The 19,774-nt window shown below is 44.3% G+C and overlaps 3 protein-coding genes across 5 annotated transcripts; all 3 read left to right on the top strand.

The window, feature by feature from the left end:
- Positions 1-1,420: 1,420 nt before the first annotated feature.
- LOC115573771 (thrombomodulin-like) lies at positions 1,421-6,875 on the top strand. The gene has a single exon (XM_030404732.1). It carries the CDS (start codon positions 1,601-1,603, stop codon positions 3,212-3,214), a length of 1,614 nt encoding a protein of 537 aa, XP_030260592.1. The 5' UTR covers positions 1,421-1,600; the 3' UTR covers positions 3,215-6,875.
- A 230-nt stretch (positions 6,876-7,105) lies between these two features.
- Positions 7,106-9,212, top strand: thbd (thrombomodulin). Its single transcript, XM_030404731.1, has one exon. The coding sequence runs from the start codon at positions 7,302-7,304 to the stop codon at positions 8,943-8,945; it is 1,644 nt and encodes a 547-aa protein (XP_030260591.1). The 5' UTR covers positions 7,106-7,301; the 3' UTR covers positions 8,946-9,212.
- A 1,510-nt stretch (positions 9,213-10,722) lies between these two features.
- On the top strand, positions 10,723-18,014 carry tlr5a (toll-like receptor 5a). 3 transcript variants are annotated; one of them, XM_030404728.1, is made up of 6 exons: positions 11,460-11,475; positions 11,814-11,938; positions 13,341-13,400; positions 14,505-16,794; positions 16,868-16,956; positions 17,348-18,014. In XM_030404728.1, the coding sequence occupies exons 3-6, from the start codon at positions 13,353-13,355 to the stop codon at positions 17,585-17,587; spliced, it is 2,667 nt and encodes an 888-aa protein (XP_030260588.1). In that variant the 5' UTR covers positions 11,460-11,475; positions 11,814-11,938; positions 13,341-13,352; the 3' UTR covers positions 17,588-18,014. The 3 variants fall into 3 exon arrangements, with proteins under 3 accessions (XP_030260590.1, XP_030260587.1, XP_030260588.1); XM_030404730.1 differs by lacking the exon at positions 11,814-11,938 and having other exon boundaries at positions 10,723-11,475; XM_030404727.1 differs by having other exon boundaries at positions 10,723-11,938.
- Positions 18,015-19,774: the final 1,760 nt, after the last annotated feature.

Raw genomic sequence — 19,774 nt, 5'->3', positions numbered from 1 at the left:
GATTACAAAGTGCAACATTTCTACTTTTTGGTATGTGACTAATGGTTCACATTATTTGGTTAATTAAAAACATCTTCCTGCTGAAACATCTTTGTTCTCGTCTCAGACTTCCTCAACCGTGAAGCGAACGTGACCGATTTCATCTTTATCGAGCAGCAGCTTCACTTTTTAAAGGAGCAGTCTGTAGTTTGGGTGAAGAAATGTTAATGAGCAGAGAAAGATCCTCATTGGCTCTTTTTTCCTTCCAAATAAACAAACTCTCTTTGTTTTCGTGACTGAATAAACAAACTTAAAGGACAACAATTCTTTTAAATCACTTCTTAAGACTGACTTTTATAGACTTGCCTGTATGTGATGTCGTCCTTTTGTTTATTTTTACTTCATATGTCTTAAATTCTGTTCGACAAATTTTATTTATTTTATTTATTTATTTCACCTTCTTTACCAATCTTGTATCATTACCTCTGTTATTTCAACTATTTCATGCAATCTATTTTATTGTACTTTGTAATTGTAAATTGTATTCTTGCTTTGTTCTGTCAAAGCACTTTGTAAACCCTGTTTTTAAAAGTGCTATACAAATAAAGTTATTAAATTATTATTATCAACACACTTTATACTGTTTCACTGTGTTGATGTGTGGCGGACCCTGCCACCTGTCCAGCTTCAAACAGTGTTCTGGGACTACACAGTACCCACAATGCAACTCGGCCCCTGAGTGACATCACTGGAGGCAGTTTATCAGATGACATGCAGCTTCCTCTGGAGATGTCAGTTGTTTAATAGCTTGTTTATTCACTGACGGACTAAATAAATATTTATGACTTTCTCTGATATCTTGATACACACACACACACACACACACACACATATATGTATATATATATATATATTTTGTAAGACTTTATAATATCTATCATATCATTAAAATAGACAATTTATATATGATTAATAACGGCATAATTATAGTTAATTAAACTTTATTTAACTGTAACTGTAATGCTTTATAAAGTACTTATGAGCTGTTGTTTATTGGAAAGTTGTGATTAATGTTCATAATACTGTAAATGATTAAAAATTACTGTGTAGTTCATTTATAAACATTATTTTGATGCATCAGAAAGTTGAAACTTTTTATGAATCATTTTATTGTTCCTGAACAGTGAAATTACTGAAATAAATCTAATGATGTTTATATTTACCATCTATTAATGACAGTTATTATAAAGTGTCAGCCTTGTTAATAAGTTTAATTAATTAAAAGTCAGAATTATCCTGAGACTTCAACTAGAGGATCCCGCGGGATTCTGGGATATTTCTTCATCCTCCTCTTATTAAAAGTGTGTGTGTGTGTGTGTGTGTGTGTGTGTGTGTGTGGGCCGTTCACTTTGAGATAAGGATTTCTGGACAGGGGGGGGGTTGAGTAATCAGACCGGGGTTAAACCGCTGGCAGCGGCGGGACTTCCTTCCTCTCCTGCCCGACACAGAAAAAAGGAAAAGGTTCCAGTGTGAGGCCTTTATAAATGTCCAGCTTTCACTCGCTTTAACAACTTCGGGTCGTCGAGCTCAGAGGTTTATTCACCGTCCTAACGTCGACATCATGACTGCTGTTAGAAACGCGCTGCTTGTTTGCGGGGTTCTGCTCTGCGCGCTGGAGGAAACGGTCCTCTCTCAGTACGGACGCTGCGTCGGGAATCACTGTTTTGCGCTTTTCCAGAAGCTCCAGGACTTTCCAGGCGCACGGGCAAGCTGCAAAAGCTCGGGTGGACAGTTATTCACGTACAGTCAGCCGGACTTGGAGGAGCTGTTGAGGGCTCTGCCCCGCGGCCTCAGCGGGAGGTTCTGGTTGGAGCTGCGCAGCGCCGGCAGGACCACAGAGGAAGCGTCGGCACGTCTCCAAAACTGCTCCTCCGTCTCCGTGACGGAGGGAGAGAACACGGAGGTGTTGTCGGGGCTGTGCAGTGAGAGTCTGAGCGGATATCTGTGCCAGTACTCAGTCGTGGAGCCTTGCGGTCACTTTCAGGCAGGTGGAGGCGCTCAGGTGAAGTACCAGGCGCACGAGGGCTTCGAGGTTTTGGATTCCGAAACGTTTCCACTGGCAACTGTAGCTGTGGCTGGAAAGGACGGCGGTGAGTATCCGGACTCGAAGCACTTGTGTTTCTCTGGGATTTGGCTACCAGCTCCCTGGGTCTGTGAGGTGATGAATGGCGGCTGTGAGCGAAACTGCACCTCGACAGAAAGAAACACAATACACACCTGCGCCTGTCCCGCGGGAGAATCCCTCCACCCCAACAAACTCACCTGCGGCGCAGATCCGCGTGCCGACAGATCGCAAGGGAGCCAACAGGAGGGCGACGCGCCTGTGCCAGGGTGCAGCAACGGCTACAGACTGACGCAGGACCAGAAGAGGTGTGTGGACGTGAATGAGTGTGAAGAAGAGGACCCGTGCACAGGTGAGGGGGAGCAGTGTCACAACACACTGGGGAGTTTCCAGTGCGTGTGCAGAGAGGGCTTCGACTCAGAGGATGGAGTGTGCATGGACGTCTCCATCTGTGAGAAGTGTGAGCACATGATTTGTTTGAAAAACGATGGTGTGTTTCAGTGTGCGTGCAATGCTGGCTTCAGGGTGTCCGCTGACGACCCCACCAAGTGTGAGAGGTACTGCCCAGAGAGAGAGTGTCCGGCCATATGTGACAGAAACACTGATAATGAGAATGCAGACATGCAGCAGTGTGAGTGCCCTGATGGTTACATCCTGGACATGGTGAACGACACAGCAGTTTGTAGTGACATAGATGAGTGTCAGCATGAGCAGTGTGACCAAAAGTGTGAGAACTCCTTCGGTGGCTACAGGTGTTTGTGCAATGAGGGCTACGAGCTGCGCAAAGGGTACAAGTGTGTACTCACCGATGACTCGGAGGACTATGATGGATCCGGCCAAGCTGTAAACCCCACAGAGCCCAGCACCAGCCCGGCCTCAGTGCCTTATTACATCAAGGCCGGCAGCGCCATGGGCATCTTCATGTTCGGGCTGCTGTGTGGCGGGATGCTGATCCTCCTGGTCATGAACATGTTCAAACGGTGCGGCAAGTTTGAGCTGTCCACCCTGAAACATCCAAACATTGATATCTTCTATCTGCAGCAGGTGACCACGGAGACATACAAGAGGTTTTCCTTCGACAGATCGTCAAAGACTGACTCACAAATACTTTAATGACACACCTTTGACCTTCTTCTCGGGTCACAGCGCTCGTCTGCTCAGAGCGGTCAGATACACACACTGTAAAAAAGAAAAAGTTGAGAAAACGTAAAATATCAAGGCAACATGATGCAGGAGATTTTTGAGTTTTCTCAACTTTTGCCTGATGTTGCTGACTTAACTAAGGTTTTTAAGTTTTGCCAAGAGTTCTGCCAACTTGGATCTTCTCGTTCACCTAATTGTGAGACTAAAAAAGAAATTCTTGCTTGAATGCCATGCATTTCTACCTGCACCAAACACAGATTGTTTAGTTGAATTAACAAATAATGACTATAGATATATATATATATATATGTGTGTGCATGCCATATATTGACAGAAACAAACCACGGTGTACATAGAATTCGCAGTGGTACAAACTATTGCAATCAGCATAATGTAGCTGTCCAGCAAGAGGAAATGGGCACGGCATAATTTGGCTCTAACTCTAACTAAAAATTCCCTATTTTTGCAGGGCACTGAGAGAGTTTAACAGACGGGAAGTCTCTCTCTGCAAACACCCCTTCACTCATGGTGCCAACATTTTTATCATCTTTGTTAACTCGACACAATTTAACCACAGAACAAACGATGTGAATTAACCTGCAACTGTCTTACACATCATCTTATTCACAACACATTCACAAACCATAATTACACCAACAACAACAGAATACCCAAGAGTCTTTGCGCTACAGTCCACAAGGGGCGTTACACTATAAATCACTCGGGATTGGTCACATTGACCAAAAATGGATCTAATCTTATAAATCGACTCGATCAACTCCGAGCTGAACTCGTCACAGGTTCCGCCTGCGATGCAAGATCTGGTTGTTTACCTGAAGCTCCTGTGGACGCACCTGTTCAGCAGAGAGCCGTTAAATACTGTTGGAACTGGTTCAGACATGCGCACTTTGCGCAGTGTTGCGCACATGAAGAATCTACGAGTTGGCCAAACTTAACTCAAAAATCTGCTCAAAGATTTACAAATCCTTGTTGTGCTGATTTTAAAATAGTAGTAAGACAACAATGAGGGAAATTTGCTGGGCAAACAAGATTTTATAGATTGCTTGTTGCAAAGCTTTTTTCTGAGTCAGTTTAATTTGAAAACTCAAATGAGAAACAATTAGTAGTTATCATTAATACAGTGCAGTGCTGGATCTTTATCCACTGACAGTCTGAATGGGAAACTGTCTTTAAAAGCTGCGAGCGACCACCTGCTGTGAAGTGCTGTAGTGGAAGCATATACAATGAAGATACACTGTATGCTATATAGGAAAACATCTTAATGCTTTCTTCATATAAAAATGTTCTACATGGAACTGCTGTATTTGCCTTACAGACATCAGCCCTGTTGGTAATGAGCAACACGTCTGACATCTCTCTGAAATGACCACTAAATTATCAGCTGTTGTAAATCTCAAGTTACGTCAGGATACGATATCAGATTGATTCTTTGGATATGATATTTGCTCTCAAAATTGTCTTTAATAAAAACAAAGCTCTGTTAGAAAAGAGCTGAGCAAGGATGGAAACGGTGACACAGAAGTGCTGTAGGAATTTCAAAATAATCTGTAATCACACTGTTATTACACTGTTATTACACTGTTATTACACTGTACAGTGTGATTACACTGTTATCACACTGTTATCACAATTTAATCACACTGTTATCACAATTTAATCACACTATTACACTGTTATTACACTGCTATTACACTGTTATCACAATTTAATCACACTGTTATGACACTGTTATTACACTGTACAGTGTGATTACACTGTTATCACAGTGATTACACTGTTATCACACTGTTATCACACTGTACACTGTTATCACACAGTTATTACACTGTTATCACAATTTAATCACACTGTTATGACACTGTTATTACACTGTTATCACACTGTTATCACACTGTTATCACACAGTGATTACACAGTTATCACACTGTTATCACACTGTTATTACAATTTAATCACACTGTACACTGTTATTACACTGTTATTACACTGTACACTGTTATTACACTGTTATCACAATTTAATCACAATTTGATCACTCTGTAATCACACTGTTCTTACAGTTATTACACTGTAGTCACACTGTAATCGCACTGTTATTAGACTGTAATCACACAGTAGTTAAGTTCTCAGCGTAGAAAACAAAATATCTTTCCATCCAGCAGTCTGTGAGTGATGTAACATTTTCCACATAATGGTTGTAAAACACACTGTATGTTTTTTGTATTTTGTTGTTAATTATCATTTAAACGTTTGGTGTCGCCGCCCTGACTGTGTGTCTGACTGTGTGTCACGCAGCCACAGTGACTCACCGTGACTGATGCTTGCTCATGTAATTTAATTACGTTGTGTTTTTTGGTTTATGACATCATGTAAATCTCCTTCTGATGCAAACCACTCTTTGTTTTGGGATGTATGTGTTGCCATAGGAACTGTTTCGATCAGGGCCGTAGTCAGAATCTGAGAAATACTGAGGTCCAAATAATGTCTGTAATGAACTACACGGGATTTATTCACCATTTACTGTATTATCAACATCAACTGCAACATTCCAATAAGCAGCCGCTCATAAAGAGTTTATGAAGCATTTCATTGTTTGTTAACAGTAAAACAACTATTGAATTGAATTGAATTGACTGTAAGTGTTTCATTATTAATCATATAGAATTGTTTATTTTAATGACCTCAGAGTCCTCAGTGGGAGCCGCGGCCCTGGTTCTGATCCACATTAACTCACAGCTGCGTTTTGTTAGCTCAACGGGTCATTGTCATGTGCCGGAACCTGACCCGCATCCTCCCAAAGTGACAAACCCACATTCTGAAATGTTTCATGTGTTTGTTAACTTACTTTTGCAGACAGAGTCGGAGCTCTGTTCCTCTTGAACGCTGACTCGTGACTCTGATCTGGGAGCTGAGTTGATTCTGAGACACTGACTGTAAACGCTGTAGAGAACAGCGGGCAGAACCGCCTCAGTTCTGTTGAATGTAGAATATTAGAAATGTAATGTGATGCCATGTTGGCTGATAACCCTGAGGTTCTCTCCCGGCTCCTCACTCTGTCGTTTACTCCCCTGTTTGACAAGCTGCTTCCAGCTACACATGAATGTAAAACTGCTGCTCCGGTCGACATCTGTGAAAACAAACGGGACTCGCCACGTGTCTGAATGCACGGCGACTTCCACCTGTTGATTGTTTGTTGTCTCTGCTGAGTGATAATGAAAAGACTTCAAGTTTTAGACATGTGTTATTGTGTTTTTTGTGTTTTCTTGGTCTCTGTGTTCACGTCAGATATTTTTGCGTAACTGGTTTATGACATATCAAGTTTTGTTTTTAGTCTTTTAACATTTTGGCTCATTGTACTTCGATGCTTCCTGTGAAATTTGGGTTCTTCTTCTTCTTCTTCACACTCGACCTGCATAGTTTGTGCTCGTTTATAGATGTACCGCAGTATTTATACTAATTCACACATTTAGCTGTGCACTGCTGGAATAAGCATGATCACCGTGTGTGACGGTGTCACAGCACCAGAGAAACTGTAAATACAAAGTAGGTGTGAGGAAGAGAAGCTTAACACTCACAACAGTTAATAAAGAAGAAACTTCCTGTCCAAACAGTCTTGACCTCCTTCTGTCTTATTTCAGAGTTCTGTCTAAAACAAAATGTGTTGGAAATTTCCTTTAACTGTCAGGATGTTAGCTTCACTTCAGAGAGAATTAGATTTAAAGGCCGATCACGTGTAAACGACTTATTCAGCCTGGTGTTTAGAGCAGAGGGGAGCTGGGAGGGGCTACTGCGGGCAGGGGGCGTTGGGTAGAGCCCCCTTTGCGTGCGCACGGCCTCAGTGCGTTCGTGCGTAAGAGCCGAGCGTAATTGTGGGGATGTGGTCCGCCTGCAGAGGAGAAACTTTCTGGAGGCTGATTAAACTGCTTCCTTCCTCTGCCGGGGCACTAACATGGAGCTGGAGGGTTATAAATAAGCGCAAAACGTTTTCTCCAACAAAAAAGCCAACGGACTAAACGAACACGACCGAGGCTGAAACATGAAGGCTGTCACGGGACTGTGTGTCATCTGGTGGACTCTCCTGGTGGGAAGAACCGGCGGGACGGAGCCGAGTAGCGGGTACTGCATCGGGAACGAGTGTTTCACAGTGTTCCAGGATCCCAGCGATTATGAAACCGCGCGGAGTCAGTGTAGAGATGTCGGAGGACACTTGATGACAGTGCGCTCGTCCGTGTCCCACGACGTTCTGAATATCTTGTTGGGAAACTTAACGGGGAGGTTCTGGATCGGTTTACATCTAACAGCCGGCTGCCCAGACGCTGCTGCCACGCTGAACGGCTTCGAGTGGGTCACCAAAGACAGCGAGAGTGACTTCTTCAACTGGGCGTCACCTTTTGACAGCAGCTGCTCTTCTGGTCGCTGCGTCTCCGTTTCCCAAGCGGAGGACTTCAAGTGGACCCGGGATTCGTGCGCCGAACATGCAGCCGGGTTCCTCTGCGAGTACAGAGTCAGTGATCCGTGCAAAGGTATAGTGGCTGCAGAGGGAGAGACCGTGACCTACAGGACCCCCATGGGCTTCGGAGGGGAGGATCTGCTGTCCTTGCCCCCTGGTAGCACGGCCATCAGGCTGCCAGCTGAGACTAAATACGTGTGCTTCGGGGAGCAGTGGATAAAGGCGCCCTGGACCTGCGAGATACACGAAGGTGGGTGTGAGTACAAATGCGCAACAAACCCCAACAAGGAGTCCTCCTGCTACTGCCCGCCGGGCCAGAGCGTCAACCCTGCTAACAATGTCACCTGCGAGGTGGCCATAGAGGACCCGTGCCTCCCGCTGCGCTGCGCACACGCCTGCTACAAGAATGAGGACTCCTGGGCGTGCGTGTGTGACCACGGCTTCAAGCTGGCGGAGGACGGCAGGTCGTGCGTGGACTACAACGACTGCAGGGACGAGCGGCAGTGTCCCCTGGACAACTTCAAGTGCGTCAACACACACGGCGGGTTTCAGTGCGTCTGCCAGGACGGATACCGGCTGAGCGGCGGCCAGTGCGTCGACGAAAACGAGTGCGTGTCCGCTCCGTGTGAGCACATCTGCACAAACACCGCTGGCAGCTACACGTGCTCCTGTTATGACGGATACAAAGAGGATCCAAACTCACCGGATAAGTGTAAACTTCACTGCGGGAAAGCGGAATGCCGCGCAGAGTGCGACCCGAACGACATGTCGCAGTGCTTCTGCCCCGAAGGGTACGTAGCAGAGGAGAGGGGGCGCGACACGTTTTGCATTGACATAGACGAGTGCGCTTCCTATTCTTGTGATCAAGGTTGTAAGAACACATTTGGCAGCTACGTGTGCTCGTGCTCTCCAGGGTTTATACTAATCAAAGGGTACAGATGCGTAAAAAGCTACGATGACGGGGACTCAGACGGAGGGTCCGGAGCGGCCCCGACGCCGGACACCCCCGGGACATCCGCGGTGCCACATCCAGAGCCGACCAGGCAGCCGTCCGCCGTGACAGTGGGGGGTCTGGTGGGCATCATACTCTGCACCGTCTTCTTCATCGTGCTGGTGGTGTTTCTGGCTCAGCGCATCCTCTGCGGCAGAGGGAAGACGGAGAGCGCCGATGCGCTCAAGGCTCGAGAGGACGAGGCGCACGGACTACGGCACGTGACGAGTGACACTTAGAGCGGCTGACAGAGGGACAGAGCGCGACATGTGAATGTACAGGACAAGCCCCGTCAGCGGGTCCACACAGACTGTACCGGACGGGTTCGGAAGGATGTAAAATTTAACAGCGACACAGTCACTACAGAAACATGAAGTCATGATGGAGGACTGGTTTCATCTGCAGCTCAGCTCACACAACCATGTAATAACACAATGACAGAGAACTTTGTTTTTTAGAGTAAAGTTTGTTTAAAGTTTGTTTTGAACGATAAAAATGTGAATGAACGCGTGTGTCTCCTTCTTGTGGTCGCTCAGTGTCGCTGCAGACGAGCTGACTGCGCCACCATGCGGACAAAACACCGAACCGACACATCTGGACCCTGAACGAGTTGATTCAGGAGAAACCTACAGAGCTCCAGCTGAACACATGATTAGAAGTTCTGCACATGTTGAGTTTACATCAGCAGCTTTGACTCAAAATCATCAGTTCACCTTCATCACGTCTGTTCAGGAGTCTAAGCTGTTAAAAGTTAAGCAAGCAGCACATGAAACAAGATGAAACTACACAGAACGATCCTTTAATCTGCACACCTGATCCATCAACTCAACCTTCAGCTCATACACACTTTATTCATATGAGCACAAATACAAACACATTTACACCTGATGTGACTCTGAACTCAATAATATCAAAATATAATAATTATCATTATCATTAAAATCAGAGCCGGAGCTCCACTGAGGTCATCTTGATACATGTGGTAAGACTTTATAATATGTGTTAGAAATAAGTTTAAAAAATACAGAAAAAACACGTAAAAAAGCAGCAGAAACATAAAAACAATATAAATTACAAACAGATAACTCACATTTCACTTTGAAGTGCAGAAGTTTGCTGTAACAGCAGCAGCTCAGGTGATGAGGACAGAAAAGAGGAACTGTTAAAGTGAATGATCTCTGCATTTAAGATAAGTGATACTAAATCAATAAGCAGGCGCAGCGTACAGTGTGGAGGCTACCTTCAGGACACATCAGCATCTCAGACTCACCTGTCTCAGGTAACAGGGCTGCCAGAGACATGATGGGTCATCAGACAGACACACATCTGAATTATTAAATAAGTCATGTTCTGTGTGTCAGTTTCTGTCTGTACACACTTTATAATATAATAATATAATATCCATCATGTCATTAAAATAAACACACAGAAAAGAGAGAACAGCTTCTTCACATCAGGCCAGTAACTGTCTAATAAAGGTAAGAACTAAACACATAGTTTCGGTTGTTTATTCATTTTTTTAATTTCACTTCTTGTGTTAAATCTTTATTGTACAAGTTGTAACAGGACGAGTTCATGTTCTGGTCCGTTGAAACAAACAGAGTTTAATCTCTTGGTGCCACGACGACAAATGCAAAAGTGTTCACCGCGTTTCCTCGTGTGTTAAAATACAATTATAAAAGCAAAAGCAGGAGAATGAAAATATGAAATAACAACTACAGTGGCTTTCTTTAACCATACAACTTGAAATGTACTTCATGCAGGGACCTCAGTGGTTCTAACTTCCTGGTTACGGCCCTGTTAGTGACACAGGCTGCGGATCAGGGCCAGAACCAGCCTCTTGTAAATCAGAAGGTTGCTGGTTCGATTCCCCTGGTCTGCATGTCGACTGCCATCAGTGTTTGAATGTTTGTATGAGTTACTGTCAGTCGCTTTGGACTAAAGATTCTGCTAAATGTAAATGTAGGTAACAGCAGCAGTGATATAGCAGCATTAGAAGGCTAACAGCTTTGTCGTAATAAGTCCAGTGTTATTAGTTAATTAGTTAATTAGGCCTAGTGTGACTAGACCACATACGAAGTCATTGATAACACACGTGAGGTGAGTATCTGGTGACGCTGTGTCGGCTCTCAGAACTTTTCACAACCTGCATTTAAACCTGATCCAGTTACAACAGTTCAACATGACGGTCAGTTTAACACTTTGACTTCAAACTGCTTCGACTGTAACTGTTTTTAACTACACACCGTCTCCTGCGGTCCAGTAATGTCGACAGCACAAAGGAAGTGATATTAATTTATATGATGTCATGATTACCTGCTGAACTTCTGCTGCTGGAGACAACTTCAAATTAGAAATGACAAAACTTTATCAGGGTTCCTATGTGCCCTGGAAAACCTGGAAAAAACACTTTTCCAGTCCTGGAGGATTATTTAAACTCCCTAAAACGACACAATACAGTCCTGTGTTTGTAATATCATGTATATTATTTATATTTTTAAAAAGTAGATCTGTCTTTAAAGAACACCAGTGAGATGTTCCTTTTCAGAGACTTGTATTAATTTCTCTTTCATATAGTAACTGTGGCTCTTGATGATAAAGGATTGACTTCAGTGATTTATTGAGATTTTAAATAAAGGTTGAATGAATGAATGTTGACACTGATAAGCAACACTGGAGGGGAGGATTATAATCTCTGATCTACGGGTACTCAGACAGGACAAATAAGGAGCTGTGAGGAGGGAGTGAGTGAGGAGGTGGGGCTACCTGGTAAGTTTTGGAAATACGTCTCAGCACAGCAAAGTTCTGATCGATCCGAAACTCCATTCAGGGAACGCGCGTTTTAAAAGTTGTCATCTTGTGAACTGGCCGACAGACCTGATGGATCATGACTTCAGGCTGTTTACAGTCCGACATTATGATGTCGTTAGTTCGGCGTCCATCAGGTCCATTTCTTGTGTCGGGTCGCAGAGAATTCTCCTGGTTCTGGGTTCATACACCGCCCGCTGAAGCAGAACACAATATGAGGACGTTGCGCAACAACTGAAGCGAAACTGTGAAGAAAGAGGTTCAGATTTGTTCACTCGGGATGTTTCCACATTCTTCAGTGTCTGCAGAACGGAAACAAAGTGGAACATGTGATAAAGTGTTGGACGGAGACGGCACCGAGTCAGAGTCAGACACACACGGAAACACCGGCACCGAACCGCACCGAACAGAACAGAACCTGCAGGTAAGACTCAGCTTCACCGCAGCAGAGTCGCTCCGTGTGTCGGTGCGCGTCTGGCACACGAACCTTCACTGTGCAGTAAACTGTTAATGTGTCCGTGTGGACCGAGCCCGGAGGTTCTGGACGGTCACAGCTCGATGATAACTCGACATATTCACTGAGGAGCTGCAGACACGTGAAGGTTAATCCGGATCCGGATCCACAGCTGCTTACTGGACTCTTCAGTCCACCTTTAACAGCTGCAGCGCCGGTTCGGCCGTCCTGCAGCAGGTCGTGGACTGAGAACACGGAATGAATGAGGGAGATGAAGTGAGATTTAATGAAACCATGACCCGGTCTGGAACTGGTTTACAGTCCAGAGCTGACGAGTCTGAGTCCAGTGGCTTTGGACCTGGTCTCTTGTGGTCTAGACATGAAAAAAGCAGTGAAATTGCCGTTTTTAATATATATTTTAAAAGATTTCACACATCGAAAAATGTATTTTAAATGCTCTTTAGCCTCTCTGAGACAATGTAGTCCAGGTTTCATCAGTCTATAGTGGTTTTGGACCTGGACCTGGCCTGTTGTGGTCTAGACGTGAAAAAAGCAGTGAAATTGCCCTTTTTTGTATTTTCACTAATAGAATAAAGGTTTCAAAAATGTGAAAATGTATTTTAAAGAGCCTCTCCCCTATCTGGAATAATCCAGTCCAGGTTTCATGAGTCTGTGTAGTGGTTTTGGACCTGGACCTGGTCTGATGTGGTCCAGAACTTTTTTTTTTTGTTGTTGTATTTTTATACATAATAAAGGTTTTTAAGTCACCAGGAGAGAAATGCTACGTATAAATAAATTAAAGTCAGGATAATCAAATACTGGAGACTTTTTAACACTGAGCAGGTAGAACCAGAGCACATAGACAGGAACTGATAATCACTTCATCAGGAGCAAGGACGTTAAACTCACAAGGAAATGACTGTAAGGTGACGTGTTTATATGATGTCACAGTTAATCAGCTCGTTAGACAGCCTGACGTTCCCACGCGTCCTGCAGAACAGCTGACGACTGCAGGAAGAGTTTCTGTATTAGAGTAGAAATATTAAAACGTTTATTCACTTGAAAGGTTTAAGATTGAATGTGACAATAATGTGAAGTAAACCTCAAACTGTCCGTACGTATAAATCTGATGGTACTCCAATAAAACGTTGTAGTATCTAGAATGTGACAGATGCAACGGAAGCAATAATCCTGATAGGATATGAAACATTTGATGAGCTCACAGCAAACATGTCTGCTGTTTAAAGGAGGTTTGTTATTGACCTGATCAGGTGTGAGAGGATGCGGTGTGACGCGGCAGCAGTGAACCATGAACCTGCTGAGTAAACACTGTCACAGTTCAGCTCTCAGCTTTGTTCATTTGTCTCATCAGGCTGAGGACAGAATGACGACAACAGCTCTCCATTTGGTCGTCGCTGGTTTATACCTGCAGGTATGTGAATATTATTGATCCCTGAGCTGATCAGTTGTGCCTCTTATTTCATAAACTGAACAGTTAGTGGCCAGGAATTAAATAAAAACATTAAAATTATATATACATATAATCTGAGAATGCAAGAAAGAGTTCGGTATTTTGGAAAATATTACTTATTCAGATTTAAGTATGCTCATTCATTGGCTTGGCGAGAGTCATTTGAGAAGATTGATACCAGCCCGCGTGATAGCTTAGCTTAGCTTAGCTTAGCTTAGCACAAAATATAAAGACAGGAGGTTAGCTTGGCAGCGTCAGATACCATCCACCAAGCAGCAACTTGTGTTCATCAACAGCATCAGCAAAAAGTCAAATAATGCTGTTTTGAGTATTCATGCTAAGCTAAGCTATCTGGTCTCTGGCTCCAGTAAAGTATTCATCGTACAGCCATGACAGAGATATCGACAAAGTTAGGCGAGCCTCGCTACGCGGCAGCCGTCTCTGCAAAGCCCCTGGTGAATGTTTCAGGCTAACAAGACCTGGCAGGACTTTATCTGACTGAGCGGTGAGAGAACCAGAACCTGTCTTTCAAGTTCCACCAGGACAAAACAGGTCAAATTTGATTTCTTTAAAAATGCTGCGCCGGAATAATGACTGAAACACTTTCTCCACTGGTCACTCTTCCCCTACGTACGTTCAAAGTTTCGTGAGACAAACGTTTTTCTGCTCCAGAGTCGCGTTGCGTGACGCCGTCTGTTCATCCGACCACACAACTTGAACAAAATGCAAGTTTAATATTTGAATCGTTGAACTTTTCTTGGTGATTCTGTGAAGTCTGCAGCCACGTCTGAACTGTTGTGAATCTCAACTTTACATTTTCATGAGTGCAGCCAGACGATTGGTTGATACGTTAACAGGTTCGGTTGTTATAAAGCAGACAGTGAGGGGACGTGTTATACCTGCCGCTACAGTCTTTGTATTAAACGTCTCTGGTATCCGTCGTCTCATCTAACTCTCTGCAACAAAGCAAATAAGCTGATTTCCTAAAATATCACACGACTCCTGCGACTGTAGAGTTCTGTTGTTTTTCAGTGTACAGATGTGATCCGATCTTCCCACCTGCAGGTATCCTCGTGCTACCAGTCGTGCACTCTTAATGGCCTTGCAGCTTTCTGTGCCTGGCAGCACCACTACTGGGTCCCCGCTCTTCCTCCCAACATCACCAAGCTCTACCTGGAGATGAATTACATCAGTGAAATCAACAGCACCTCACTCAGAAGCTACGGCCAGCTGCTGCAGTTGGATCTCGGGAAGCAGTACGTGCCGCTTGTCATTAGGAACGGTTCTTTCCTCATGCAGAGAAACCTGAGACGACTCATCCTCGGAGACAACATGGGCCTTCAGCTGGAGCCGCGGGCATTTAAAGGACTCCGCAATTTACAGCAGCTCTTTATGGATCATTGCAACCTGGATGCCTCCATCTTGGCTGAGAGCTATCTGGAACCGCTTGTGTCCCTAGAAGAGCTCAACCTCTTTGGTAACCAGATCGTGAGACTCCGACCCGGACGGTTCTTCTCTGCACTCACAAACTTCCGAGAGCTAAACCTCAAATTGAATCCGATCGAAAGATTATGTAAAGACGATCTCGCTGGTTTCCGGGGAAAACGCTTCAAACTCCTGAACTTGAACTCTAATCACTTATACAAAATGAATAGCAGAGACTTTGACTGGGGAAGCTGCGGGAACCCCTTTAGACAGATGGAGTTTGAGGTCCTGGACTTATCCAGCAGTGGATTTAACTTAAACTCATCGCGTCAGTTCTTCAAAGCAATAGAGGGGACTTCAATTACTCATCTCAAATTCTCTGGACAGTTGGGTAAAGGCTTCTCACACGACAACCTCCCTGATCCAGATGAAAGCACGTTCGAGGGCCTCATCAACAGCGCCGTCGACCATTTGGATCTGTCTGGTGGCTTGATATTTGCTCTGCAGAAGGCTGTTTTTAATCCTCTAAAGGTGGCGAGAATTATTGACATTTCCAAAAACAAAATCAATCAGATTAAAAGAAACGCCTTCGATGGCCTTCAAGGCCATTTACGAATGCTCAACCTGTCATCCAACCTCCTGGGAGAAGTACTTTCAGATACATTCGCCAATCTGACGGACCTGAGGGTGCTGGACTTGTCTTACAACCACATCGGCGTTCTGGGATACAAAGCGTTCAGTGGTCTTCCATTATTACGAGCTTTATATCTGACAGGAAACTCCCTCCGAGACCTGGGGTTTCCTGCGTCGTTGCCAAATTTAGATTTTCTTCTTCTGGCCGACAATAAGTTGAATTCTCTGTATGGTATCACCGACTTCGCCGTGAGCAGCATCCATGTCGATGTCCCAGAAAACAGATTAACAAACTTGGAGGATGTTCACGTCATCGTGTCTCATTTTAATCGTCTCCAGAACTTGATGTATAGCGGCAACTTCATCAAGTGGTGCCCATCGAGTCAGAGCAGTTCAGCACCTTATAATAATAGTTTGCGAGTGTTGGATCTTCATGAGAGTTCCCTGCAGATGATGTGGATGCAGGGGATGTGCCTGGACCTGTTTGATCATCTAGAGAACCTGCTTAGTTTAAATATAGCCTTTAACTCACTCGCGACTCTCCCAGAAGGAATCTTCAGAGGTCTCAGGTCCATCGAAGAGATGGACCTCTCCTTTAACGCCTTAACCTATCTGCAGCCGGACGTCTTTCCCGTCAGTCTGAAAAGACTGAACCTCGCCGGCAACTTCCTCGCCTCCCCCGACCCCACGACTTTTCAGTTTCTCAGCTTCCTCAACCTTGTGTTAAATCGGTTCCACTGTGACTGCCATCTGGAGAGCTTCCTGCAGTGGCTAAATGAGACAAATACAACCTTCCTGAGCCAACTTGAGGAGTACAGATGTGAGTTTCCAGCCGCTCTCCAAAACCGTCCTCTGCTGAACTACTCCACGATCGTCGAGCCGTGTGAGGAAGACGACGAAAAGGACGTCCAGAAGCTGAAGTTTGCCCTCTTCGTCTTCTCCGCTCTCCTCGTCGTCATGGTCATTTTAAGTGGGATCGTTTACGCTCATCTCCGAGGGGGCATATTTATCATCTACAAGAGGATCGTTGGTCGGGTTCTCGAAGGCCCGAAACCGATTCCTCCCGTGGACAATGTGCAGTATGATGCCTTCTTCTGTTTCAGCAACAGCGACTACAGGTGGGTGGAGGCGGCTCTGCTAAAGAGGCTGGATAACCAGTTCTCAGAGGAGAACCTCTTCCGCTGTTGTTTTGAGGCCAGAGACTTCATGCCAGGCGTCGATCATATTTCCAACATCAGAGACGCCATCTGGGGCAGCAGGAAGACGGTGTGCGTCGTCTCCAGGGAGTTCCTCAAAGGTACAGGAGTCACGTAATACATTAAGATATTAAAGAAACAACAGAAACTAATCAGGTCATGCTTCCTTTCCAGACGGTTGGTGCTTGGAGGCCTTCAGTCTCGCACAGTGCCGGATGCTGGAGGAGCTGACGAATGTCCTGATTATGTTGGTGGTAGGAAAGGTGTGTTCAGGTTCCCTGAATGTATTTGTTTTCATCTAACTGTGTCTGTTCGGGAACAAGACTCAAACATCATCTTCTCTTACAAACAGCACCTTTGAAGAGTAAGTGACTGCATGTAAAGATTCATAAATTCATTCCATCTGGTGTTGGCGAGTGACTCTGTAGAGAACGAGTTCCTCCAACGATCACGTTCTAATGGGCGGTTTATTATAACAGCTCAGAAGATATTAGGCTTCACACAGATTAAATCATCAGTGGTTTAAATATGGCAGAAAAATGTTGCTGTGCAGATGATAATCAATCTAAGTGGATATATTTAATTGTTAATAGTGTAAATAATTAAAAGTTTCAGCCTTCACCGCTCACCTGTATCTGTGAAATGTATCCGAAGGTGCCTCACTACCAGCTGATGAAGTACAACGCAGTCAGAACGTTCGTCCAGAGGAAGGAGTACGTCACCTGGCCGGAGGACCCTCAGGACCTCGAGTGGTGTTACGAGCAGCTCGTCTCGCAGATACTCAAAGAGACCAAAGTGAAAAAGTTTGCAGAGGACAAACCTGCACAGCCGAACGTCCCGCCTGAGAACGAGGACGTCATCGAGCTCGAGGACATCGGAAAAATTACAGCGTGAACTCCGACTGTGTGATGAAGAGAAACCTGAACTGTCAGATATGTCACAACACATCTGAGGAATCATTGAAAAACATTTAGTATGTATGTTTTATATATCGACGTTCTCACATCTTTAATCTCGATACAGAAATGAGTGCTCAGGCTCCTGAGTAAGATGAGGAAGAAGTTCTCTTTTTGCTTTTTTATTTACCTTTTATTTAAAGTTTTTAATAAATGTTCAGTCTCATCCTTCACAGTGACGTCTGCCACGACCTGCTGATTCTTCTCTACTGGTGACAGTCATCAACAGTTATGTAGTTTAAATATCTTTCACTGTGTTTTGGTGATTTGTGAGTCAAATACTTTGTTTGCAGCAGCAGCACTCCACGACATGTACTGTACAAACTGTTTTTATTATTGAAATTAATAAAGTCTTACTATAAAAACTTGTTAGTCAGCTCTTCTCACTGTTCACCTGAAGCAGAGATCACGTCTTTGTGACACAGACACTGAAGGTGTTACATCAGTGCACCTGAACACAGGTGTGTTAACAGAAGTGTGTGTTCAACTGATGAGTTCATCAATATTTGAAGAGCTGCTGCTCTGATCTGATGATCCCGACGTTACATTTGTTCAGACACGTTTATAAATTATTTTCCAGAATCTGAACATAAACATTGTTTCCTTTAAAGTTGTTTGATGAACAGAGCAAGTAATTAGATTTATAACGGCCTGAAAAAGAGAAGCAGTACATGTGAAGCAGATTTATTGCAGCTTAGTCTCCATTTGGTGACGTTACGTTTCTGCAAACCGCAGATAAAACTTCAATTTCAGTTTTATGATGTGACCCAAAGAGTTCCTGCTTAATTTAACACCTCCTTCTCTGTTCACTCATGTACAATAATAATCAGAACCCTCTAAACTGACAGTACATCTGTCTATATTAAACAGAACCCGGCTTGTTTGCGTCACAAATGTTTACAACTGTTGAAACACAGTCTTGAACAGTGGTCTCTCACTTGACGCTCTCTGGCTGCGACATCAGCTGTGACACGTGTTGTATAAATGCTGATCAAATCTATGAAATATACAAATCTATGTGTCTGTTGTACCATCTAACATTTAATTCTGTCGAGAGGACAGAAAATTATCTGTAGAGAACATTTGTTGGGATCGTTTGACTCTAAACTACCTTAATCTCTGTCCTGGTTCTAGTCCGACCCGGTTAAACATCTGTTTGAATGTTTGTATTCATCAGACAGATTTCATGTTTTTAAATAGTCTAATCCTCAGATCTAATTTAAAAGATATCAACCAGAAACCGTATGGAACGATTGTATTGTTCCATATGGTATTGTATTGTAGTTTACCGTCTTCACCACTAGATGGCGAGTGTCAGCTGTGTGCAGACTCTTCCTGCCACCGTTCACTGGTTAGACTTCAGTGATCATCACATCAGATTATTTCTGATCTCTCTGGGTGTGTCACATTCAAGGATTCCTGTTAATGACACGATTTCATCCTGACAGCGACCGCAAACCGTTCGATCTCTGCAAACACTGCTGGTGTGTCGGACTGTAAGAGGAGAGTGATTCTGAGGTCAGCCGGTTTCTTTTCATTCGAGCCGTGCGTCTGAAAACAGGAAGCTACTGGGCAGAGGAAAGCTTCCGTCCTGTTGGCCCCACCGCCTGCATCCTCCCGGCCTTTATGAGCCAGCTGTTCTGAACATTACGGCCGCCTGCAGGCTCCTGCTGCTTATACACTGTGGACAGTCCATGAATCTGAACGCAGCCCAACATTAACATCTGTCTGGCCTCCTTTATTGTGCACTTGTTTAAAATTATCTGGGATTTTTTTACCAGTGTTGGACTTGGAACAACGCCGTTAGTAGCAGCAACGATGTTAGCAGTTAACGTCTCTACAAACAACAGAGTCGTCCAAGGTGACATTTGTTGCATATCACGTTCACATTATAAGATTATCAGCCACCTTTCACATCAGCAGGTGGAGGTGGAGGCACGACGAGCCAACAAGGCTGCAAGACCACAGTTCTACTCACACCTCAGGCTGTATGTTTGTAAAGAGACCTGTGAACATTTGGTCCGATATTTGTCACGGGAGGACCGACATCCCGATCCTTGACCGGCATTTTAATCCAAACCATGATGCCGTCCGAACCCAAACCAAGTGGGTTTTGTGTGTAGAC

Source organism: Sparus aurata, chromosome 22 (genome assembly GCF_900880675.1).
Source record: "Sparus aurata chromosome 22, fSpaAur1.1, whole genome shotgun sequence".
NCBI classification, from domain to species: domain Eukaryota; kingdom Metazoa; phylum Chordata; class Actinopteri; order Spariformes; family Sparidae; genus Sparus; species Sparus aurata.
Note: the sequence above shows the minus strand (reverse complement) of the source record. Positions and strands in the feature narration are given on the sequence as shown.